Source organism: Neoarius graeffei, chromosome 2 (genome assembly GCF_027579695.1).
Source record: "Neoarius graeffei isolate fNeoGra1 chromosome 2, fNeoGra1.pri, whole genome shotgun sequence".
In the NCBI taxonomy this organism is placed as follows: domain Eukaryota; kingdom Metazoa; phylum Chordata; class Actinopteri; order Siluriformes; family Ariidae; genus Neoarius; species Neoarius graeffei.
In genome coordinates, this window is record NC_083570.1 from 89,566,809 (window position 1) to 89,593,527 (window position 26,719).

The 26,719-nt window shown below is 42.2% G+C and overlaps 1 protein-coding gene across 1 annotated transcript; it reads right to left on the reverse strand.

The window, feature by feature from the left end:
* Window positions 1–673: 673 nt before the first annotated feature.
* On the reverse strand, window positions 674–26,326 carry fgf18a (fibroblast growth factor 18a). Its single transcript, XM_060910421.1, has 5 exons — window positions 25,090–26,326; window positions 7,853–7,892; window positions 7,241–7,418; window positions 2,298–2,404; window positions 674–2,142 (listed from the first exon to the last, which is right to left on the reverse strand). The coding sequence occupies exons 1-5, from the start codon at window positions 25,119–25,121 to the stop codon at window positions 1,873–1,875; spliced, it is 627 nt and encodes a 208-aa protein (XP_060766404.1). The 5' UTR covers window positions 25,122–26,326; the 3' UTR covers window positions 674–1,872.
* Window positions 26,327–26,719: the final 393 nt, after the last annotated feature.

Genomic DNA, 26,719 nt, shown 5'->3' on the forward strand with positions numbered 1-26,719 from the left:
GGGGTGGGTAGCTTACGACACACCTCAGTGATTGGACATCAGGTTGGCTCACACCTGAGTCAAATTGTTTAATCATCTAATTAGTCTAATTAGCTCTTGGATGAGCCTTAGCTAAGGGTGTACTTACTTATGCCTCCCTATCCTGTCAATATTTCCATCTTATGGCCAATAAAAATATGATAACATGTAATTGTTTGAGTGGTTTTAGTTCAAGCAGACACTGTTTGTTCATTCTTAAGATTGCTGGAGAGTTCAGGCGATGTTTTATGACCAATTTAGGCAGAAATGTAAAAAATTCCAAAGGGTGTACAAACATTTTCCTCTGACTGTATCATGGTATTGGTCATTATTATTTTTGTCTTGAATAATTATGTTTTTTGAATCATGGCAAAGTTAATAATGAAGACAGACAGACAGACACTGTAGGCATGTTTTAAAACACAGACACTTTCCGTAGAGTTTACTGGCTTAAGAAAGATTGCCATACACACAGATGAAATAAATAAGTGAAATAAACTTTATAGTAACAACAAATATAGTAGCAGTCATTGTAATATCACTTATTTAGCTTTTACTCTTTACACACACACATTTATATATATATATATATATATATATATATATATATATATATATATATATATATATATATATATATAAATGCGTGGGTTTTTTTTCCTTTTAACAATAACATATATGACTTTGGTACTTTGTCTGACTTTTACATTAGCAGCATTCCAGTTGGAATCCAAACAGGAACATTGCTCCTTGTGTCATTTCAAAAGCAAAAGGGATATAGAGGGAAGACTCCGCCCCTTTCCTGTCCCACTGCTAAGTCCTGCACTCTGAAAGGCTGCTGGATTCAGGAGTTTTAGGGTGTGGGGTTTTGTCATATTGATCACTGGTCTCCAGTTCTCTTTGGTCATTAGTTCATTTTTTGGTGCAGCTTTCTAAGGACTTTCTTGGCCTTTTATTATTATTATTATTACATTCCAGTTTTAGTAGGTTTTTCCAGACAAAGGCAAGCACATTTTTCCCCTTAAGGTTACCTAAGCAGATGTACTCCGCAACGTCATCTGTGGGAGCATCCAATGTGGTCTTTGGTGCAACCTGAAAACACTCTTTTAGACACACACACACACACACACAGTCTTAAGTTCATACTAGCTTGGAGGCAGGGGGAGGAGAGATTTCAAATGTAGTCTCTCCTTTATTCCACTCCTGAGTCTTTTGGGTTTTTTTTTTAATCATTACTCAATTGAATTCTCACACCCCTCTAAATGATTCCAGAAGATTCATTCTTCTCTCACAGTCACATTTTCATGAATCTTGTTCGGGGAATCCTGAGTGAAGTCTATGCTGTGTGTAAGAGAGAATGGTCTTGATGAGAGGCTGGTTAAGTAAACTGTAGAGTCAGGTGTCCCCTGTGCTGTCAGTTTTTCTGTTTCTTTAGTCCACTGAAAATGACTACAACTGATTGCTGCATCATGTTTGGGCTTGGTTTAGCATGTCAGCGCCAGGCTAAAGTCAAGGCTCTGGTGGGGAATACCACATTTTTGGTATAACAGCTGGTCCACTTTAGATCCTGTTTACTGGAGAATGCTACAGTACAACTTAGCTTAATCTTCAAAAGAAAAGCGCTCCACATTTAGCCAGTGAACTGGAGTTGGACTTTCCATCCACATCAGGTCCTGTTAGCATTAACATGGTCCCATAGTCTATTTTTTTCTTAGCAGGTCCTGATTTAAGCATTATCATTGTCCCATTTACTGGGATGTAGTCTAGGGCTGTGTTTTGTTGCGAGGCCCTGATTTAAATGTTAGCATTGTCCCTTAGAGGGACAGTGGGTTTTTAACTTTAGTGAACTGTAAGTTAGCGTGGTCGCGCAGCACGGACTCTTTTGCTCCTCTTGCTGACAGTGGTGAAACGAAACGGCGTGTGGTCAGGCTGCTCTCCTGGAGGAAGGCGCTTCATGAAATGAACGTCTTGCTGGTTTAGAAGCGTCTGTGGGCCACGACGAGGGCGCCCCCTCTTGGTGAAGCCCACATACCAGTCTTTGTAACGTGCTGACATTAATGCTGTGTAGTTGTTCTCAAGCACCATCTCAATAAAGACACAGTCCTCACTGCGATTACTGGCCTTCTGGGAAAATCCAGAAAAACATCCACACAAAGAGAAGACAAACCCATTGAGAGAGAGAGAGAGAGAGTAAACACTTGTCAGTTTGCCATGAACTCACATCGTCCACACAGAGAATGAAATGAAGCAACTTTAGCTAACAGAGAGAGATGTGTCACCTTGCCTACAAGTTTGCCCCTGCGGTTCATACACAGGTAGTAGTTGGTCTCCTTCCCCCTGATTCGCACCTGGCTGCCGAATGTGTCTGCCTCCACTACAAGCTGGGCTTGTGAAGGGACAGAAAGACAGGCATACAGACAGACGTTACAAAAGAAATAAAGCACATGGAACACTGACACTGAACACACAATAACAAGGGGAAAAAAACAGCAGGTGACAATCCAGACATTTCCATCTGTGTCTTTTGCTGAGGGTTCTTGTAGTAATTTACGTAAGATGGCGATTATAGTACTATCTCTGATCACTGACCTTTATTTAACTAGTATGATATTCATTAAATTTGTGATTAAAAATATTTATTGACTGCTTTATTATTTTGTCTGGAAAGAATAGGGATTTATTTAATAGAACTTTATAATGACAGGATGACACTTTGTCAGTGCAGAATTTTCAGTGCCATGTTATTGCCTAGGGCGGCACGGTGGTGTAGTGGTTAGCGCTGTCGCCTCACAGCAAGAAGGTCCGGGTTTGAGCCCCGTGGCTAGCGAGGGCCTTTCTGTGCAGAGTTTGCATGTTCTCCCCATGTCCGCGTGGGTTTCCTCCGGGTGCTCCGGTTTCCCCCAAAGACATGTAGGTTAGGTTAACTGGTGACTCTAAATTGACCGTAGGTGTGAATGGTTGTCTATGTCTCAGCCCTGTGATGACCTGGTGACTTGTCCAGGGTGTACCCTGCCTTTTGCCCGTAGTCAGCTGGGATAGGCTCCAGCTTGCCTGCGACCCTGTAGAACAGGATAAAGCGGCTAGAGATAATGAGATGAGATGTTATATTTAATTTCTTTAATTCTTTAATTGCTTTAATTCTTTAATAATTTCATTAAAATTATTCTCTTCTAATTCTAATTTGGACTCATTTTCTATCAAATTTGCTTCAGAAATGAAAGGGTTACTGTCCTGAAAACATTAAAATAGAGTTATCCAATGAGATTTTTTTTGTTTGTTGTCTCTAGGCTGAGAAGAGTTTAGAGCTGCTCACTCGTTGGTTAGGACTTCATTGCCGGGATAGAAGGCCATGGCAGTGTATGTTTATGTAAGAAGTGACATATGAATTAACCAATCAGATTTTGATTTATAGTGGGAGGGACCAAAAATGTATCGCCCCCTCCCCTCTCGAAGGCCAATGCTAGCTTAACTGAGAATCAGCGCCATTAGTGCAGCGAAGTCACTTTCCAGTTGGTGTAGCATTCATCAGGAGTGTTAGCGAATGCGAATAAAGCAGTCAAGCCAGTGCTATCGAGAGCAAGAAGCACAGGCTAATCACAGAGAAACTAAAATTTCTGTCTCCAGACTCTTCTTCCATGCAAACTTGCCATAGTATTTTTCACTCATACTTAAGTATTCATTTTCCTGTGTAATTTATTTAGTTACTTTTAAAATCAACATAGACAACTACACACAACGGAGCTACCTGGCAGCCTGCCGCTAATCCCTTGCAAAATCCTTTGCCTTGTTGCTTTTTTGGTGTGTCTGGCTAAGTTTTGGCTGAGCTCAAGTCCCAGCTCTAATAGTAACGGTTCGCCACTGTTGAAGTTAATTTTTTTTTTGTCAAATTAGTTGCCAAATCCGGGCGGCACGGTGGTGTAGTGGTTAGCGCTGTCGCCTCACAGCAAGAAGGTCCTGGGTTCGAGCCCCAGGGCCGGCGAGGGCCTTTCTGTGTGGAGTTTGCATGTTCTCCGCGTGGGTTTCCTCCGGGTGCTCCGGTTTCCCCCACAGTCCAAAGACATGCAGGTTAGGTTAACTGGTGACTCTAAATTGACCATAGGTGTGAATGGTTGTCTGTGTCTATGTGTCAGCCCTGTGATGACCTGGCGACTTGTCCAGGGTGTACCCTGCCTTTCGCCCGTAGTCAGCTGGGATAGGCTCCAGCTTGCCTGCGACCCTGTAAAAGGATAAAGCGGCTAGAGATAATGAGATGAGACAGCTTCACTAGATATGAGTATGTATGTGTGTGCATGTATGTATGAATATATGTATGTATATGTGTACATGTTCTGTATGTACGTCTGTATGTTTCGTATATGTGTACACATTCTGTTCATTATTTTTCACTGAAGAAACTGGAGATGTCAACTGCTCATTGTCCAATAAATAAAGATTTTTTTTTAAAAAAAGAACAGCTTCACTGATATTTTCAGCCATGTCTGACTAATACTACAAGCTTTACTGTTTAGTGTGTAGTACTTGTAGCTTTTTAATTTGTGTGTATATTCATGTTTCTTACATATTTTTGATGCAGCAATAAAACTGACTGTGAGTTGGCCTAGTGGTTAGTGGGTCTGCATCTTGACTAGGAGATCGTGAGTTCTACTTGTGGTTGGGTCATACCAAAAAGACTATCATAGAAATGGTACCTACTACTCTCTGGCAAAGCACGCTGCAATACAGATGTGAGTGGGGAAGTCAAACTCTTGCAGTTACCAGAGGACTAGCTGTATAGGCAAGAGGCTGAGGGCTACTCAAACGCAGAGTGGCGCTGCACCCATACACCTTAAAGAGTTGGTTAGTACTGGGACAGGAGACTGCCTGTTTCTGGTGTGAGAGGGACTTTGATTTTGAATAAAACTACTCTTTAGCTTTTTCACTATTCTCAAAAACTGTTTTTAAATTCTTTGCTTATTTGTTCACTTTTATTAACCAATTTATCATGATCAGGGTTGCAACAGATTCAAAGCCTAACCTGGGAACACTGTGACCCAGTCTAGCTACGTATTTAAATTCTTGACTATGGTAATCGCACATACATTTCAGGTATGATAGCGAGACTTTGGGTTTATAAACACAACCGTATTTCCTTAAGTTTAAGTATTACAATAATCCTGGGAAAGTGTGAGGTTACTGTTTCAGGTGAAACATTCACCCTTTCTCTCAAACATAAACATTAAGTTCATTTCAGATTGGCTTCTCAAGATGGTTTGAGTTTAGGTAGTGGATTTGAGAACTGTCGTAAATACCACACAGAAACTGAATAACTAGCCTTTAATGATTGCTTTAAGTTTATAATGATTGACTTCCTGTGCTAACATTAACACTGTTAGCAGTAGTTGGGGAAAAGAGCAGACATAAATCTGCTGTGGAGATAAAACCTTGATACTTTTAGCAGTGTAAACCCCATTGTGAATGAAAGCGGCTTCAGAAGTTAAAGAACGACAAAAAAAAAACAATATCACAATACTTGAAAATATTTTCAGGATACATGTTATGTATCATCATATTGAGGAAAACAGCAGTGGTCACATTTTTAAAACATTACTGTGTACAAAAATACATTTTTAAAGGGGGAAAATGAAAAGTAAATAAAGAAAACATTACCTTTTCCTCAATTATCTACTTATTACTTAATGGATACTACATCATCATAATGTTATAATTTGACATGATATTAACAATATATATAATAATATATCCAGCCATAAGTGGCTGGTTAACCTTTTTAAGTCACATATCTTTTTTGCCCTGTAAAAATAATGCCAGGTAATGATATGTGTAACAATCCTTTACCTCCCAAGAGGTTATTTTAGTATCAAAGTAATTTAGTAAGTTCATAGTAGGCGTATATTTGTTCGCGTGGGTTTCATTCATATACACTGTGTTTCACAAGGGGTGTGTCTGTTTAAACATAAACCCCTAAAACGAGATCCTAGATGACCTTTTATGAGTGCAGAGGTCAGCACCAATCAATAAGCTCTTTCTCTCCCTCCCTTTTCTCTTCCCCCAGTCTTTGCTATCACTCTCCATCTTTCTTTTTTATTCTGGTACAATTGAATGAATAATAAATATGAAATTATGTAAAAAGGCTTAAAAACACAGAAGCACAGAAAAAGAAAGATGAAAAAGCCTTGTAGTGTCAGTAAATGTATTATCTATTACTACTATAGAAAAGTCACCTAGGTAGGTACATATCATCTTTCAACTTCCTCTGCCATTGATTATGTGGCTTTGCAGTGCATCACACAGCATCCAGAAAGAGTGGGGGAGGATAGATGGAGGGATGGATAGATGGATGGAGAGAGAGGTGAGATGAGAGGTGAAAGTGAAAGAAGGAGAGGAGGGAGAGGGGGAGGACACGGTCAGCATGCTGTTTAAAACCATTGAAGGAAAAAAAAACCCACAGGCAAAACGCAGGATCAATGGAGAGATCAATGAGGAGATGAGCTGCTAACACACTAACACCCAGCGCTGACTTTGCTGTATCCATCTCTCACTCCCTCTTCCTCTCTTTCATTCTTTCCACCTCCCCCCCCCTTCATGAATCACAGTGTCAGCAGTCGCTGAGGTGTTTGTTTTCCACACAGAAGTTCCTCACTACCTTTTTCCTCGCTGTATGTGAGCGTGTCTCTGTGCAACAGAATAAGCAAGATATTCATCTTCAAGTCGATTTGCCAACATCTTGTCTGCAGATACATACTTTTCCTTCTAAGACATTATTTTTCTGTTCTTTTCTGTACCGTGTGAATGGGATTGAAGAAAACAGATACAGTGAGTCAGACAGAAAGAGGGAAAGAATGAAAGAAAGCCAGAGACGTAAAGTAAATGTGATGAGAGAAGGGATGAATTAATTGTCCAATTCATTAACTGTGATGGCATATTTATTTTTTTTATTATTTGGCACCTAAATGTATTTATATTTAGCAAGATTATATATTTATATTTAAAAGATATATATTTAAAAGTTTAACAATCAATTACTGGCAATAAAGAGCTCTTCCTTACTGTACAATGAGAAATGATAAAATGACAGAGCGCTAAAACTAAATTGGTTGAATAACTGCGCTAAATAATTGATTTCAATATTGCCCAAGTTGTATTTATAAACATAGCCATTATTGTGCAGCCCTGGAGTGAGAGAATGGTTCAGAGCAGCTTGTGTACGTGTATATGTTGTTACCGAATTTGTCTCCGTCCTCCCCTCGGGCGCTGATTCTGCGGCCAAGCACTTGGACATGTTTGCAGCTGGTGCGACTGTAGAGCTGGTAGACTCGGGGCTGTCGCCGGCTCATGGGGTCTCGTGCACGAGTCTGATTCTCTACGTGCATGCTGAAGTTCACGCCATCAACTCCGAACACCTGCAGGCAGAGGAACATACATGCAGGTGTCTTATCTCTCCTACTCCCTGATATCTCACTTTTCTCACAAAGGTAGATTTTTAGAAATACAATAGAACCTCTCAGAACAGGGGTTCTTAGTGCTCATCCTGAGGATACACTTCCTTGAACAGTTTAAAGCTTTGCTGCATACTTGTAAAAAACAAATCCAACATCATTTGAGATAAATGCTTTTTGAATCATTAATATATGGACAGAATGCTAGACAGGGTGCATGACTATAACCTCCACTCCAGTGGTACCTACTCCCTGGCATTAAGTATTTACAGCATTAAGTGTTCACCAAGGACGTTTTTGTTTTCTTATTTTTAGCTTTGACTATAACTGTGGCTTTTTTCCTAATATAACTGAGTTGCTTTACTTACACACACACACACACACACACATCAACTAACCTGCAGAGGATTGCACATCACCAGCATCATCTGGATACACCTGAAAGGAGAGGGGAGAGAATTTTTTTTAAACTGTATACACAAATGAGTAAGGTATTTATCATCTAATCTCAAAATCCCATCTAATCTCTTATCCTTATTGTCTCCACTTAGTTCCTAATCCACATACCTACGTCATTTATCATCAGTCTATCAGAACCTCAAAGGCTGAGCTGAAAAACACTTTGATATCTCCCATGATGCTCTTGACTTGATTTGTGGAATACCCTACACTTCTGGCCATGTCACCTATGACCAGCTCATGAGCCCTTTTTCTGACTGAACTCTTACTGAGCTTAGTTTCCCAAACACACTGATAAACATGACGATAACGGTTGATGACGAAGGTGGTTTAATTGGGACACACCCTAATGACTCCTTCAATACTTTTGGGATTGCTCTCCAATCCCTAACCTCTTGTAGTCATCTTGCCTTAAGACCATTTGGCTAGATCTTAAAGTTATAAACAATAAGATCACAACTCCTTCTCTACCTCCCAGTGAGCTGGATGCTGAATCTGTCAGAATGTTAAATGCCTGATAATCTCCTTATTCATCTCCACAGCCTAGGAGGTAGGTGGGAGGGAAGGGAGTTTGCCTTGATTTTGGATGGAACCCTGTTCTCATTCCCCCCTCTCTGTCTACCATCTTTAATCTCCTCACTTTGGGAGAGGAAAAAGTTGACATTTGAGGCATTGCTCACATTTGTATGGAAACTTGGACAGTGTTTTTTTGCAAGAACCATTTGTGCTGTGTTAAGAGCGAATGGGGTAGTTCAGAGCAAGGGTGAAATGAGCTCTTGCCAGGAGCCCTTCAGCCTGGCCTAGCAGAGCTCAAACAGTTACTTTCAGGTTCTCTTCAGGGTGCGTGAGCCGAAAAGCTTTGTGTGAAACATCAGAAATTGTAACAGCCTTAAAGCAACTCTTGGCTTGAGTCCAGTGGTTTTCTAAAACAGATGTCAGAGGCATAGTTGAAAGTATATTTGAAGCAGAACAAGAGAAGTAGCATGGCTGGTATTTGTTGTAAAAACCCCATATAAACATCAGAAATAGACCAATAAAGGTGTAGTCAGTGATGTTAAAAAAAAAGAGTGCAAGCCAGATGTTCTGAAATGTAAATTAAAACATGTAAAATCTATATAAATGCATATTGCAAGGAACACTGAGCATTATGATTATGCCATGCCTTCTGTAAAGCACTGACGTGTCACAACTAAATATTGGTCTGGATTAATCTGACCAACATTTACAGCAGTTTTTGGATTATGCTAATGTTCAAAACACCCAGAGATAGTTAGAGTACTCAAAGAACATTTCAATTAGTATTAAAAAGGGTAATATTATGATTATACAATTCACAAACAATGTAACCCCTCACAATACAATCTTAGATAACATCTGAATACTAATGCAAGTAGAAATGCCAACTTGTCTAGATTTATTAAGATGCTAGTCACCCAAAATTACTCAAAAATCACTCTCTCCATCTGTAAAGCAGGGTTGCCAACTTAGCATCACAAATTTCCCTTGAGGGGACAATAAAGATCTATCTATCTATCTATCTATCTAGCAACCTACAACCCCGATTCCAAAAAAGTTGGGACAAAATACAAATTGTAAATAAAAACGGAATGCAATAATTTACAAATAAAAAAAACTGATATTGTATTCACAATAGAACATAGACAACATATCAAAATGTCGAAAGTGAGACATTTTGAAATTTCATGCCAAATATTGGCTCATTTGAAATTACATGACAGCAACACATCTCAAAAAAGTTGGGACAAGGGCAATAATGCCGCTTTTCCACTACAAACGCGGCTGAGCCGTGCCGTGCCGAGTCGAGCTGAGTCGAGCTGAGCGGGGCTGTTGGAGTTGCATTTCGACTACAACCGCGCTGAACCGTGCTGGCTGGAAGTGGGTGGACACATTGGGTGGAGTTAGCGAAAGTGGGTGGACGTCACGTGATGTCGTTAAGCAGCGCAAACAGTGACATCAGTGACAGTGGCGGAACAAGTCAGAGCCGGGCCGGGGGCGGGGCAAATGACCGGGCCCTTTATTAAAGCTTATCATAACATCATTTTAGGCTACAAAATGTCCGTAACTGCGGTGTTTACCAATTTCAAAACTACCGGGTGCAACTATGTTATTTAGTACATCAAGTCCTTCAAACGAACATGTAACTCAGAACCAAAAAACATTAGTACATGGCTCATAATAAAACATCAATAGCCTATACTGCGCACATTATTTGAAGGGCATACGAATGAGCGCTCAGAGATTGCAACGGTGACAGGAAGAGTCAGAAATAAAAGGAGGGCGGTGCAAACCTCACTGAATGCACTGTGTTTACCAATTTCAACACTACGGCGTGCAACTATGTTATTTTGTACATTAAGTCCTTCAAACGAACATGTAACTCAGAAACAAAAAAACATTAGGCGACATACTGTACATGGCTCATAATAAAACATCAATAGCCTACTGCGCGCATTATTTGAAGGGCATACGACGAGCCTTGCGCTCCGCGAACTCGTCCACGATGCTCTGTATGTCACTGATTCAGTGAGCTTTTAAGCGGTAGTCTCACGACCCGGATAGTAAACAATAAACATGGAGGACATGGAGTCGTTAGTGTTGCTGGTCTTGGTGCTGTGGCTTGTTGTCACCGACAACGCGGACAGATACTGGCAAGAGCGTATAGATGAGGCGAGGCGCATAAGGCTTCAGAAATTCTCGTAATTCGTAATTCTTCTTCTTCCGGGTTTGCGGTGTTTACAGATCCCAGCGCGCTCGCGGGGCGTGTGTGGGCATGTGAGGACACTCCCCCTCACCAATCAGTGCACAGGGGAGTGTCTGCTCACGCCCCCAACCTCACTCGGCACGGTTTGGCTCGCTTCAGCCCCACTCCAAAACGGTGCGAGTTTTAGGGGCTAAGCAGGGCTGAAGCGAGCTGAGTCGTGCTGGTTTTTGGTAGTCGAAACGTGAGCCGTGTCGGGCTGAAGCGAGCTGAAGTGAGCTGAAAAAGGGTAGTGGAAAAGGGCCATAAGAGGCTGGAAAAGTTAAAGGTACAAAAAAGGAACAGCTGGAGGACCAAATTGCAGCTCATTAGGTCAATTGGCAATAGGTCATTAACATGACTGGGTATAAAAAGAGCATCTTGGAGTGGCAGCGGCTCTCAGAAGTAAAGATGGGAAGAGGATCACCAATCCCCCTAATTCTGCACCGACAAATAGTGGAGCAATATCAGAAAGGAGTTCGACAGTGTAAAATTGCAAAGAGTTTGAACATATCATCATCTACAGTGCATAATATCATCAAAAGATTCAGAGAATCTGGAAGAATCTCTGTGCGTAAGGGTCAAGGCCGGAAAACCATACTGGGTGCCCGTGATCTTCGGGCCCTTAGACGGCACTGCATCACATACAGGCATGCTTCTGTATTGGAAATCACAAAATGGGCTCAGGAATATTTCCAGAGAACATTATCCTGTGAACACAATTCACCGTGCCATCCGCCATTGCCAGCTAAAACTCTATAGTTCAAAGAAGAAGCCATATCCAAACATGATCCAGAAGCGCAGACGTCTTCTCTGGGCCAAGGCTCATTTAAAATGGACTGTGGCAAAGTGAAAAACTGTTCTGTGGTCAGACGAATCAAAATTTGAAGTTCTTTATGGAAATCAGGGACGCCGTGTCATTCGGACTAAGGAGGAGAAGGACGACCCAAGTTGTTATCAGCGCTCAGTTCAGAAGCCTGCATCTCTGATGGTATGAGGTTGCAATAGTGCGTGTGGCATGGGCAGCTTACACATCTGGAAAGACACCATCAATGCTGAAAGGTATATCCAGGTTCTAGAGCAACATATGCTCCCATCCAGACGACGTCTCTTTCAGGGAAGACCTTGCATTTTCCAACATGAGAATGTCAAACCACATACTGCATTAATTACAGCATCATGGCTGCGTAGAAGAAGGGTCCGGGTACTGAACTGGCCAGCCTGCAGCCCAGATCTTTCACCCATAGAAAATATTTGGCGCATCATAAAACGGAAGATACGACAAAAAAGACCTAAGACAGTTGAGCAACTAGAATCCTACATTAGATAAGAATGGGTTGACATTCCTATCCCTAAACTTGAGCAACTTTTCTCCTCAGTCCCCAGACGTTTACAGACTGTTGTAAAGAGAAAAGGGGATGTCTCACAGTGGTAAACATGGCCTTGTCCCAACTTTTTTGAGATGTGTTGTTGTCAGGAAATTTAAAATCACCTAATTTTTCTCTTTAAATGACACATTTTCTCAGTTTAAACATTTGATATGTCATCTATGTTCTATTCTGAATAAAATATGGAATTTTGAAACTTCCACATCATTGCATTCCGTTTTTATTTACAACTTGTACTTTGTCCCAACTTTTTTGGAATCGGGGTTGTAATTTCAAAGGAGTTTTGCAACAAATCTAGAGACTTTTTGAGCATTAAGGACTTTCCTGTATCAAGACTTGACACGTCTCTCCACCTGACATCACAGCTGCTGAAAAGGACTTTATTTATTTTTCAGAAGGTTAATAACCAATTTAACTCACTCTAATCTCACACTTGGCTTTCAGATTCAGCATAGGTTTTACACCGGATGCCTATCCTGACGCAATCTATCCAGGCTTGGGACCGGAACCAAGTATGCACTGACTTGTACAACCCCAGTGGCTTGGTATTTTACCTAATCTACATGTCTTTGGACTGTGGGGGAAACCGGAGCATCCAGAAGAAACCCATGCAGACACAGGGAGAGCATGCAAGCTCCACACAGAAAGGCCCCTGTTGGCCACTGGGCTCAAACCCAGAACCTTCTTGCTGTGAGGCAACAATGCTAACCATTGCACCACTGTGCCGTGGTTATGAGTTGAGAAAACAGGTTTGCTCAACTTACCTACAGCATGTAAAGTTTGACTGAGTTGACGACATTATTCCCAATAATCAGTCACTGATCAACGTTGTTTGTACCACCTATGCACTTATTTATTCTTCAGTTCTTTTTGTGACTATATATTAATAATAATAAAAAAGTTCCGAAATTGTTTCCTTTGTGTACAACTCGCTACCACTGCTTTATTTTGTCTGCATTCTTAATAGAAATTACTTTGTAAATATGTAACTTGTTGAGGGGAAGCCATGGCCAAATGTTTAGAGAAACAGCTTTGGGACCAAAAGGGCATGGGTTTGGTTTCCTGAACCAGCAGGATTGGCTTAAGTGCCCTTGAGCAAGGCATCTAACCCCCAACTGCTCTGGCAAGTGTGGTGGTGTACCTTGCATCTGATTAGCCAAAGAAAAACCGATGATGTGATTATCAGTTTGGGAAAGAACCTGGCCAAAATAATAAATAAATAAATAGTTTGTCATGTCATGAAAGACTTCTTCTTTCTCATCTCCTCTAGCCACTTTATCCTGTTCTACAGGGTCGCAGGCAAGCTGGAGCCTATCCCATCTGACTACGGGCGAAAGGCAGGGTACACCCTGGACAAGTCGCCAGGTCATCACAGGGCTGACACATAGACACAGACAACCATTCACACTCACATTCACACCTACGCTCAATTTAGAGTCACCAGTTAACCTAACCTGCATGTCTTTGGACTGTGGGGGAAACCGGAGCACCCGGAGGAAACCCACGCGGACACGGGGAGAACATGCAAACTCCGCACAGAAAGGCCCTCGCCGGCCATGGGGCTCGAACCCGGACCTTCTTGCTGTGAGGCGACAGCGCTAACCACTACACCGCCATGCCGCCCCCTTCTTCTTTCTATAAGAACTAATTTATATTGTTTTCTTTTAGAGTCTCAGTATTTCCTTCATGTAACACCATTTGATATGCAAATGATCATGTTGATTCAGTGAATATTCAAAGCAGTCTGTGACATCATCTGGTGACTTCTAGTGACTTTTGAGCAGACATTAGCTACTTTCCCCTGAAATCAGTTGGAAACACTGCTTTAAAGTCAGTCAGCATGAAGTATTTGCTATGACATAAGACTAATATTATAAGGTCTCATCTCATCTCATTACCTCTAGCCGCTTTATCCTGTTCTACAGGGTATATTATAAGGTTCTGTTTGGCATTCATTCTTTATGCATGTAGACCCTTAAGGTCATAGTCTCAGAACAATAACAAAACTTGCAAAGTTTCCTTATATTGTGGATTTCATATATTCCATCAGTAAGGAACAACATTATGTATTGTATGTCTGTTTTTTTTTTTTTTGATGGAAACAAGTTTACTGTTCACACAGCAGCCTCTCTGAAAGGAAGCACCAGTGTCCTCTTACTTAGTCTTCAGGGTCCTAACGCTTGTCTTTTCCACTTCCCCTCCTGAGTCAGGCACCAATCTTTTTGCACGCAGGAAACTGACAGAAGTCAAAGCAGATTCTCAAAAGAGCAGCATCATGAGTGAGACATTATTGTAAATAATGTATTAAAACCGTCATCCTAAATTCTGCCTGATAATGATGTCTTACAGCTAAATCGGAGTCAATCGTGTGATATTATTACACAGTAGAACAGGAATTATCTGATTCTAGGTCTATTTTCAAGGCTCGTTCCTGTTGAGATCGGCTCCAGTTAGGCATAGGAAGGGTGGGTTGTGTGCTCTAATGAAGCGTATCAGAGTATATGTGCCAAAGATGTGTGCGCTGAGGCTCCAGGGATGTGTTATGTATGCTGTGAGTGTGAGTGTGCACACATGTTCCACAATATGTACGATGTAAGTACACTCCAGAGATGGGTGTGCCTTGTTTAAGTGCCCCCTACAAGAGGAAAACCTGAGGGTGACTGCATAATCCCACTGCCCTGTGCCTGGCAACTTGTTGCATATAAACAGGCCCCAAGAACTTTTCTATTTCCCCTCCCTTTTCCTCTTTCCTCTCCCCTGCTGTCATGTACTTCACTTCTCTTTGGCAGACCCTTTTTTTCCTTTTCTTTATCTGTTTCTACAAACAGCTATCAGCAAACCAACACCTGAACACACTATATAATCAGATTCTTGCTCATCCCCACTTTCGTTCTATATCTGTTTTTCTTTAAATGTTTTCTCACTTTTTGGGTGGTATGGGGGGGGGGTGATGTCAGCACTGGCACAGATGGAAAAGTTGTGATAGTAAACTGACCAGACCACGGGGGAGGAAGAGTAGCTATGTTTCCTCAGATGCTCGAAAAATGGGTACTTTTTTGGACCTAAAGTGTTCTTGAACAACTGTACAAGAACTACACTGTTTCTGAATGGGTTCCTGGTCTGTGAGTATTTTCTAGGCTGTAATTATTAACTATTGGCTAAGCAGATTTTTTTTTTGTTTAGTTAGTCATTTTGTGATGAATTAATCACTCATGCTGAGTATGTCAAGCTCAAGTTGTCAAGCTGTTAACCTACAAAAAGCTAGCAGCACTTAAAAGGAACCAATGCTGCATTCATCTTCCTACTTGGAAGTGGGATGTCAGAACTTGGAATTATGTAATTTTTTTTTTTTTTTTTTTTACCTCAGTGCGTTTGAGCTACAAAGTGGAGAAAAACAAAACAAAACAATGATGCCTCCATATCTGTCTTTTGTTAGCAACAATTTAGCAAGCTAATTGTGAAGTGAAGAGCAATATATATATTTACCTCCTCAAGTGAACAATGAACAGAATAGACAGTTATAGATGTAACAAGCTAATGGTGATTGATCTAAGCAAATAAGTATATTTAGTATAACTCATTTAAAAGTACAAAAAATGCTTTGTTGTTCACTGCTGATGTTGTGAGGAGCCATGCTGATTTGAAGTCATATATGGAACTTCGGCTTAAGGAGACTTCCCTGACTTTCCCAGGAGGAATTCTGAATTGAGAGTACATTTTTTGTTTGTTTGTTTGTTTGTTTGTTTGTTTGTTTGTTTGTTTGTCTGTCTGTCTGTTTGTTTTCAGTCATACTTCAGAAATGTATGAGTTATGGGTTTATTTGAAGACAGCATAATATTCATTACGGTCCCTCTGGTGGAAATGCCCTAAAAACAGAACAGGAAACAAGCTGACAAGTCCTTTCATCATTTCATTTTTTCTTCTTCTTAAAAACAACCCTGGACCTCTTACACTTTTCCAGTATATAGTACAGTGTAGCAAGGTACAGCGACAAATCAATAATCCCACATTTTTTCATTATTTCCATTGCCAAGGGACATATACAATGACTTCATACTTGTTCTGAACTCTCTGGTTACTCTTTTTGACAGGAAACCAAGAATTAGTCAACAACTGCATTTCTACCAGTCAGTACAGTACAGCAATTATCAGTAGTGTCTGATTGTATTTCCATCAAGTTCAGTGAAAAATCTGGAAATTTCTGTTTGGTCTTTGTTTCTCTTTGCATAAAAGCAACTGCTGAGTAAAAGGTAAATCAGATCTTAAAGCTCATCCAATGTTGCTCCCATTGCTGCTGTTAAGACTAGTGTTGTAAGGAAAACGTCACAAATCCACAATTTCCAAAAAACTCCTCCTACATTCCTGGTTAGGGTTATGAAAATGGGAAATGGAAAGAGGTACTCAATCAGAGTGTGGCTAGGCCCTGATTCGGATTAGTAACCATACCGTGGCATACCATGCTGTTGGGTGTATATGCACTATGGGAGAGAGCATCAGTGAATACTAGTGTGAGAGACGGGGCTATGGTAGATGTCCTTAAGTACAACCCCGATTCCAAAAAAGTTGGGACAAAGTACAAATTGTAAATAAAAACGGAATGCAATGATGTGGAAGTTTCAAAATTCCATATTTTATTCAGAATAGAACATAGATGACATATCAAATGTTTAAACTGAGAAAATGTATCATTTAAAGAGAAAAATTAGGTGATTTTAAATTTCATGACAACAACACATCTCAAAAAAGTTGGGACAAGGCCATGTTTACCACTGTGAGACATCCCCTTTTCTCTTTACAACAGTCTGTAAACGCCTGGGGACTGAGGAGACAAGTTGCTCAAGTTCAGGGATAGGAATGTTAACCCATTCTTATCTAATGTCAGATTCTAGTTGCTCAACTGTCTTAGGTCTTTTTTGTCGTATCTTCCATTTTATAATGCGCCAAATGTTTTCTATGGGTGAAAGATCTGGACTGCAGGCTGGCCAGTTCAGTACCCGGACCCTTCTTCTACACAGCCATGATGCTGTAGTTGATGCAGTATGTGTTTTGGCATTGTCATGTTGGAAAATGCAAGGTCTTCCCTGAAAGAGACGTCGTCTGGATGGGAGCATATGTTGCTCTAGAACCTGGATATACCTTTCAGCATTGATGGTGTCTTTCCAGATGTGTAAGCTGCCCATGCCACATGCACTAATGCAACCCCATACCATCAGAGATGCAGGCTTCTGAACTGAGCACTGATAACAACTTGGGTCGTCCTTCTCCTCTTTAGTCCGAATGACACGGTGTCCCTGATTTCCATAAAGAACTTCAAATTTTGATTCGTCTGACCACAGAACAGTTTTCCACTTTGCCACAGTCCATTTTAAATGAGCCTTGGCCCAGAGAAGACGTCTGCGCTTCTGGATCATGTTTAGATACGGCTTCTTCTTTGAACTATAGAGTTTTAGCTGGCAACGGCGGATGGCACGGTGAATTGTGTTCACAGATAATGTTCTCTGGAAATATTCCTGAGCCCATTTTGTGATTTCCAATACAGAAGCATGCCTGTATGTGATGCAGTGCCGTCTAAGGGCCCGAAGATCACGGGCAGCCAGCATGGTTTTCCGGCCTTGACCCTTACGCACAGAGATTCTTCCAGATTCTCTGAATCTTTTGATGATATTATGCACTGTAGATGATGATATGTTCACACTCTTTGCAATTTTACACTGTCGAACTCCTTTCTGATATTGCTCCACTATTTGTCGGTGCAGAATTAGGGAGATTGGTGATCCTCTTCCCATCTTTACTTCTGAGAGCTGCTGCCACTCCAAGATGCTCTTTTTATACCCAGTCATGTTAATGACCTATTGCCAATTGACCTAATGAGTTGCAATTTGATCCTCCAGCTGTTCCTTTTTTGTACCTTTAACTTTTCCAGCCTCTTATTGCCCTTGTCCCAACTTTTTTGAGATGTGTTGCTGTCATGAAATTTCAAATGAGCCAATATTTGGCATGAAATTTCAAAATGTCTCACTTTCGACATTTGATATGCTGTCTATGTTCTATTGTGAATACAATATCAGTTTTTGAGATTTGTAATTTATTGCATTCCGTTTTTATTTACAATTTGTACTTTGTCCCAACTTTTTTGGCATCGGGGTTGTAAGTAGTTGTAAGAAAGTAAATGTCCTTAAGTAGCCTTGTAGTTCCAGCAGTACTGCATTAGTGGAGCTTCAATCATTCTCTCACACTCATATCCAGGCATTCAGTCACTGATTACTAATGTAATAGGTCACCAAGCAGTTAACACCGGGATTCCTGGTCAGTTACACTCTCTATTACGGCATAATAGCTTTGAATTGTGGCCAAGTTGTGGCTTCACAGCAATATTAATGATATTTTTGCAAATGTGATAAGCCTATGATTTATTTGGAATGAATCAACTGGACCTGGTTCCTTGTTTACATCCTGAGACCTCACACCTCATTATTACATCGCTTCCATTCAGTCGGAGGGGAGCAGGCAAAAAACATGAGGAGGCATCCCAAAAAACGAGCATAATGGAAGAGATATGAAAAGAATTGAACAAACGTTTCTCATCTTGTCATTTTTAAATCCTCTTTCCTTGCTCTCCCTTCCACTCTAGTTTCCTTGTCTGGTTTAAGGAGAATGGGAAGACTCCCCCACGCTGTCCCAGCCATGAAGAGATATGAGAGCGAGAAACAACGAGGGAAAATAAAGACGGAGAAACAGTGTCGGCAGCTGGCAGCTGCAGCAAAGCAGACACACAGATGCTGAACACACACTCAGACTCCCATACATATAACTGTAATTAGGAACATGCACACACAAGTCACTTCGCTTCACATCAGATATTTCTCTATGCACACAGAACACACATCCACAGCCCTTTTATACACTGTGTCTCACCACATCAAAAAAGATAACATTTTAGCCATATTCCACTATACCAATCCCTGGGAATTAATCTCCAAAAAAGCAGGTGTTCACATGTTCCACTTGACATATTACTGTCTGCCCATGCAACATACATGCACACATAATAACGTACCTTTCCATTATACCCAAAGAACCATTTCACTTGAATCCCCACAATAACGTTTTTAATATCTAAACTCTGCAGCAGCTGTTCTATTTTTACTACTCTGCAATATTTAGTCCATTATTCAATTGAACCTTAAACAGTTCCATCTGATCCAAAGGACAATCCCATTTGATCTGAAAGGGATTTGGAACAACAACAAAACTATGCTTAACTACTTTTACTTTTTCTATGACCATTGGCAAAACATTTCTTCTTTTGTTTGTCATCAAACAAATCCCTCGCAACTTCAACTAATCCTGACAGTTTTTATCTTGACGATGGCAAGGTTTATCCAATTTAATGTCATCTTCTATGCCAAGTTTATTTACAATGACCTTACTGGAATATCTTGTTTTGTAGTGGATAACAAATTTCTCCCTCCCTCACACACACACCATAATGTGCATCAACTGTCTCCATAACTGGGCCTGCCAACAAACTCCATTCCTGATTAAAAGTAACAAGCCATCCAAAACTAGGCACTGAAGACCATAACCAGATTGGAACTATCAAAATTGTATATAACTATCAAATTGGAAGGTCATCCAATAGGGGAAGCCATGGCCTAATGGTTAGCAAAGCAGCTTTGAGCCCAAAAGGTTGCTGGATTGATTCCCTGGACCAGCAGGAATAGCTGAAGTATCCTTGAGCTTGAGCATACCCAGGCTGCTCTGAGTATGTTTTATGTCACTCTGGACATTGGCAAGAGTGTATGCTAAATGCGACTAATATAATATACTTCATCTCCCCCCTGGTAAACAGGTATTGCATGGACTGCATTTGCATACTGAAACACGATATGCACAAACATGTTATGACATAATAACACCTGCCTGACTTCAGTTCAAAACAGGTTTTCCCAATTAGATTACCAGAATGTTTAAACATGGCAAAACCACTGCAGTGACAGCTCTCATTACAGCATCAATTCTGCTCAATGAAATAAATTTTCCAGTGTATACTAAATCAGGAAAAAAAGTTTTAGAAAGTTTAGGGTGACTCTTAGGACTCCCATCCTGAAAGAGAGACAGACAGAAAGAGAAATAGCAGGAGCTATTTGGATGTAGAGCCTCATTAGTAAGAGGAAGTCAAAGTTAGGGAGCATGAGAGAGGGAGACAGATGCCTCAGATGTTTGAATGGTGCTGCTGGAAAATCATCTGAATGACATGACTTCGCCTTCTCGTCTATTTCCATAACCTCTCTGATTCATACTGTCCTCATACTGTCCCATACTGGCCCAATGTGTGTTTGCACTTTGTCTGTGGGAATACCTTCATTGGCCATGCATAACTGCAAACTGTCAATGGAGTTGAACAGCACTGGCTTTATGTCTCTGTATATCTTACTGGCTATCATCCTTTTTTGCAGGGTGGTCGTCTCTGAATTTCCCACTGGCTGTCTTCTCTCTGCAAAATGATCTAGAACGAACGCCTTGGGTCATATAAGCTGCGCATGGTGGCTTTATATGTGAACAGACTGGTTCAACATGTGTGCACACTGGGAATGCACCAGCTTGGGGTCAGTGCATATGGAGTGAGCAGTGGTATGTGCTGGCAGGCTGACTGTGGGTCTGTGGTTTTTGTACACCTGTGTATGCTGACTGTGCACCTGTAGGCACAGACTACACGAGTAGTGGAGTGTGTAGGCCAGGTGCTTGAAGTCATTACCTACATCTGCTGACCAGGTCTACACTTGTGGAGAGGAACGCAACGGTTTCGGGTACTAACTTCACACCTGTGCATACAAGTCATAATCTATGTTCTGTACGCATTCTACTATTGCACTGATCTGTGCTGTCTGGTTAACTACCGTTTCCTGGTGGTACATATTGAAGGCATGCTCATTTACAGATAAGTCCATAACTAAGCACACTAGCACAGTAAGCTAACACTTTGCTAAACTAAAAGTTTAAGAACCATACCATGCACAATCATTTACAAGCAATGGGCCTCAGTTATCAAGCTGGAAATACAGATATTTATTTGTAAAAATTGTTCACAATAACAAAATAAACCAAACCATCCATTACCATAGATACTGCCTATCTATCAGGGTCGCTGGAGAAGTTGGAACCAATCCCAGCTCACTTCCGGCAAAACGCAGGGTACACCCAGGTCACCAATCCTCTGCAGGGCCAACACAGAGACGATCAATCATTCACATTCACAGGCAATTTAGAGTAGCCAGTTGACCTAATCTGCATGTCTTTGGACTGTAGGAGGAAACCGGAACACCTGGAAGAAGTCCACGCAGGCCAGGGAGAACAGACAGACTCCACACAGAAAGACCCCAGTCAGCCACAAAAGGGTCAAATCCAGAACCTTCTTGCTGTGAAGTGACAGTGCTAACCACTGCACCACCATGCCACCCTATAAACCAAACTTACTTACTTAACTTACTTAAGGCGGCCTCAGCCGAGCTGCACGCCTCAAAGACCAGTCTCTGTGGTCTGACATGCAGGTGACGAGCTCGGCATTGTTGGCCGCCCCAACGTCCCTCATGAGTGTATCGACTAGTGTAGTTGCTGGTCGACTAGGATGCCACAATCCATGCGTGGGCTCCCACAGAATGAGTTGACTTGCGGGGAGCTCCTTGTGCCTGAGGCAGTGACCCGCCCGGCCAAGCCTCCTCCAGGCCACCTTGTCGGAGATCCTTGGGAGGTCACTGTAGAGCTCTTTGTTGAGAATGTGGTCCTGCCAACTGATGTTTAAGGCAACATGCAGCATGTGGGTGTATGAGCCATCCAGCGACTTCTGGAAGGAGATGTTCAGGGCCCAGCACTCGCAACCATACAGGAGTATGGATTCCACCGTTACACAGAACAGCTTGATCTTGAGTTCTCATGATATAGTGGATTTCCAGACAGCTCTCATGTTGTTAAGGGCCTTCCATGCAACAGCCTTTCAGATCTTCATGTCATGTTTGGTGGAGCCAATCCATGAGCCGAGATATTTAAAATCATTCACGACCTCAAGGGGCTTTCCAGTTTTTGTCGTAGGTGAAGCTGTGAGGGGAACATTGCAGGTCATAACTTTGGTTTTCTGGTTGTTGACAAAGAGTCTGACTTCAGTACACTCTTCTACACATAGCAGCAGTTCCTGGGCCTGCAGGATGTCATCAGAGAGCAAGTCAATGTCATTGGTGAAGTCCAGATCTGTAAGCACCTTTGGAGGGTACCTTCATGATCTTCGGGGAGTGAGCGTAAGACCAAGCTCAGTTTCTTTCCTATCAATGGCTTTCCTGAAAGCGTAGTCAAGAACCATCACAAACAAGAATGGAGCGAGTGTGTCCCCTTGGAGCATGCCTGCGGTGATCTTGAACTCGTCGGAAATGCCATCAGCAGTGACAACTCTGGCTCTAGTGTTGGTGTACATTGCTCTGATGGCACTAAGCAACCTCAGTGGGATACCGTACGCTTTTAGGATCTTGAACATAAACCAAACCAAATGCATAAATTAAGTAAAATGAGAATAGCTATTTAATAAGGATAATATAAATGGTGCCTTATAAAAAGAAGTCTGATTCTGTGCTTGTGGTAGCTGATGCACTGCTTTACAGGAGTCATCATTTTATTGTTTTCAGCTCTCTGTAAGCTTTACCTTAGTTTTTTGGGTGTCTCTAAATTTAATTAGCTGTGTCGTGAAGGTTCATGGAAACTTTACAGAAATTTTGTTTTGGTTTGGTCGATGAAAATATTTAAAACAACTTTATATAGATTCATAAATGAGTCCCATTTCTTCTTATTATGCTCAATATAAACCTCAAGGCATTAAAGTAAACCAGAGATATACATATTAGAGGCCTGCATAGATGACAGAAGAACCCGTCTTCTCCATAGAAATATTGCCAATCTTATTACATGCATAGACAACCATACTTTTAACAGCAAAGAAAGAAAGCACCAGGAAAGCGGCCAAGTGGCTTCACGTCACTGTGTATCGAAAGGCATCATCAACTTTCTTTAAAATGCATATTACATGTATATACATGTTCTATACATGTATGTAAATATTCATTATGTCTCCTTGTCTCTAGGTTCCTAGCATTCCTATACATCTCAGCATACATTAACTCTAGACTGTATCACAGTTAAGAGTTACAAGTGTTAAACTGTAATTCTGTGCAGTTTTTACAGTGTGTAGTCAATATACATTTTACTGTATGACTGCTGGCTGATGTTTATGGGGTGTTATTGATATCATGCGCATTCATGTATGCTATCTCCATATTTATGCATCCTACTTGCAGACATATGAGCACAGGCTGCCTGCTGTGATGTATGCATGCTTCATCTACCTGCCAGCACTGGCAGTGCAGGTGAAAATGGCTCAGAGCTCAGTAAGAATTCTCAGCTGTTCAAACAACACAGTTACGCTGAGAGAGGGAGAAAGCTCAAAAAGAAGAGAAAATGAGAAGAGAGGGGGAAAAAAAATTTTAGCTGCAACTTCGGATTCCCCCTATCCCTCCAAAACCGCATCAACCCTGAAGCCAACCAAACGGGGGGAGGAAGGGGGGGAGAGAGAAAGAGTAGCTGGGAGCTCTTACTTTACAGCACTGTGTGGTCATGAGCCAAGACAAGCAAGGTAGCGTGACATCATCAGACCTGAGACAGGATTTGTCCTAAAGGTGCAGAAAGTGGAGTTCTATCCCAAATCACCCCTATCCCTCTTTGCTGTGTGCCTTTCAAGCTGAATTCATTGTCTCTCACAACTTTTGACTGACTGTCTAGGCTTAAGCGGTATGGCAGGAACACAAACCAGCTAATCAGCTTGCAATGTAGTGTTACTGCCACATTACACAGTGCACCTTTCACATCTGCGAGGCAGGCTGAGGCCAAGGGCCCGGAGGAAGCAGTTGGTTCTGGACTGCACACAAGAGACTTGAGGGTGATGAAATACAAGAGTTCAATTGAAATAGATGGATCCTATTGCACGTCTCTCAGTCTGTGCAGAATTGAGTGCTGCACATGTGGTAAGGTTTAGTGGTTAAGGTTTAGATGAGAAACACAAACACTTCATATTGACATTTGTAGACGATGTGCTCGAAAAAATATGCATATGTGCATAATCGCAAAATCACTTCTACACCTGATCCTGATACTTCACAAGGGTTCGTCTTTCTTCAGTGGTGAATGTAGCAGTCAGAGAGCCACTTTTTTTTAATACAAATCTAAACAGCATTATATTAGATCATCTCTGTGGAATGTTTTTTTTTTAACTTACTCCCCCAAAAAGGCCTTTTCCCATCATTCCCATCATTGGACTGAACTTTTTAAATGCTCAGCTAATACGGTACAAATTGCTGTAATTTCTAGACGCAGTCTTCATGTGCTGTGTGTCAGTCTTCCAGGGGATGTGTGGTACTCTTGATCAATTTCTTGATTTCTCTGTACCCATACAGAAGATAAGGTGCCAATTTCAGAACAGTTAGTAGAGTAGGCTCATATTACTAGATAAATTTGGGTTCTGGGGAGAAAACAGAGAGAAAGCGGGAGAGCGGTCAATTTGTGTGCAGGTTGACAAAAGAACAATGACCACCATCTCAACATGACTGCTATGTGTAAAAGGAAGGAAAGGACAAGTAGTAAAAGGAAAATTTAAAAAAAAAAGGATTCGTGGTCACACTTTGGGAAAGCAGTGCAGAAATTCTGGAGCTGATTTTCTTTGGATGAGGCACTCTTACCTGAGAGCATGTCTGATTGGCATCCGTGACCATGGCAACCCAGAGGGGTTGATGTAATTTCGTGCATTTTGTGATTATGTATGCAAGACTCAACTCATAGTTAGTCATGGGAAGTGAAGCGGGGAGCAAATGCGTAATTCCGCATAGCTTCTGTTTTACCAGAGTAAATGTTTTACGCATTAGAGTTTACAGGAAACAGCTTGCATTAACACGCATGTGCAGGAGTTCAGCATTAGGTAGGCTAATTGATGACTTACAAGACAGCCAGGGTAGAGAGGAAGGACCGCATCGCTCCCTGCGTCCGGCCGAGTCGCTCCGTGCGTCTTGGAAAACAAATGAACGCCGGGTCGCCTTCGATTCCGCCAAAGTTCACGTTTCAATCCCGCCGGTGAAATCCCGACGGAAAGGTCACAAGGTCAGCGGACGCTCCCGCCGGCGCTGGGCGGCGCGCATAGCTTCCCCCTTTGCAAGGAGGTGCGTGCGTGCGTGTGTGTGTGTCAGTGAGGAGTGCGCGGCGAGCGTGCCACCGGGAGCGGCTGTAACGGCGGCTGTTGCTTGCGCGCTTGGTAACGGCTCGGGGGCGGGGCAGAGCAGGCGGGAGGAGGAGGAGAGCAGAAGTGGGGGGTTAGGCCATCACAGCTGGTATTCTCCACGGGTTACGGGTAACAGGTGAAGCCAAGTTTACCGGGTTTCCTGGCTCCGAGTATCACCCGAGGGGAAAGCGCAAGAAATGAAACTCTCTTTGCGCCAAGGATTCCAAATACGTTACAATTCACAAACTCACTTCCTCAGAAATCTTATGGTCCTATTAAAATTGAGTGGTTCCGGAAAGAACATGACACGAGAGTTCCGTGGATTGACATAGATAAGTGGAGAGAGGAAAAGGGAGGCGGACTGACTGGCCGGTGCAACGGAGATTTGCGCGCGGCGCGGGGCACTTCAAACGCCGCCAGTCGGCCTCGGGCATGGCTGCGAGGGGTCCACCAAGAACTGTGGAGTCGGCGCACGGTCTAGTCCGGTCCAGCTGAGATGATGGAGGGAGAACAAGGGGACAGATGCGCGTGGCAGGATCCAGCCACCCGCGAGATTCGACGCAGTGGCTCTGCACCTGATTTCCCGGAGTTCACCGCGCTCGCAGCCTGGCTGTGGGTCTCCTGGAGCTCTGGCCAAAAACGCAGTGCAATGACATCATCTAAAAATGTTTGAAGGTGGGGGTAGCATGAGAGCTTTTTAATTATTTATCTTTAGGCAGAGAAAGTTTGCGGCTCCACTAAGCAGCAGCTGCAAATGCCTGACTTCCGAAAGAAAAGATGATACGATATTTCTGTGGGGTTTCTGCGGACGTCCACTTAAGCAGTGGGACAGAGTGAAGCCCGAGCTGCACCACCTTCTCGTCTTCTGGCCCTCACGTTAACAAGTAAAACAAACAAACAAACAAACAAAAAGACGGTGGGAGCATGCACACTGGGAAAGAGGAGAGGAAAGGGTGGTTTCTCCGTGCATTCCCCCTGCAGACCAGACGCTCCTCTTCCAGAGCTAGAAACTCACTCCGAGAATGAAAACACAAGAACAAGATTTTAGCAGCGGCACATAGATCAGTCCACCCTCTCTTACAATCCCCAACCCCCTTCTCTCTCTCTCTCTCTCTCTCTCTCTCAGACGCGTTTGCTTTTATCGGATCCGTGCGCTGAGATGCTGACTGACTACGAGCAAAAACACACCCGTGTGTGTGTGTGATTGAGGGTGCGGTGTATGTGAGCGCAGTTTTTGCGCCTTCCCCAACGGGACCATGCGCTGTATCTGCCTAGGGTAGGCACCGAGGCAACCAGTCCCAGGGGGGCTGCGTGCATCTCACCTACTGGCTTTATGACTGTATTTTCGCAACCC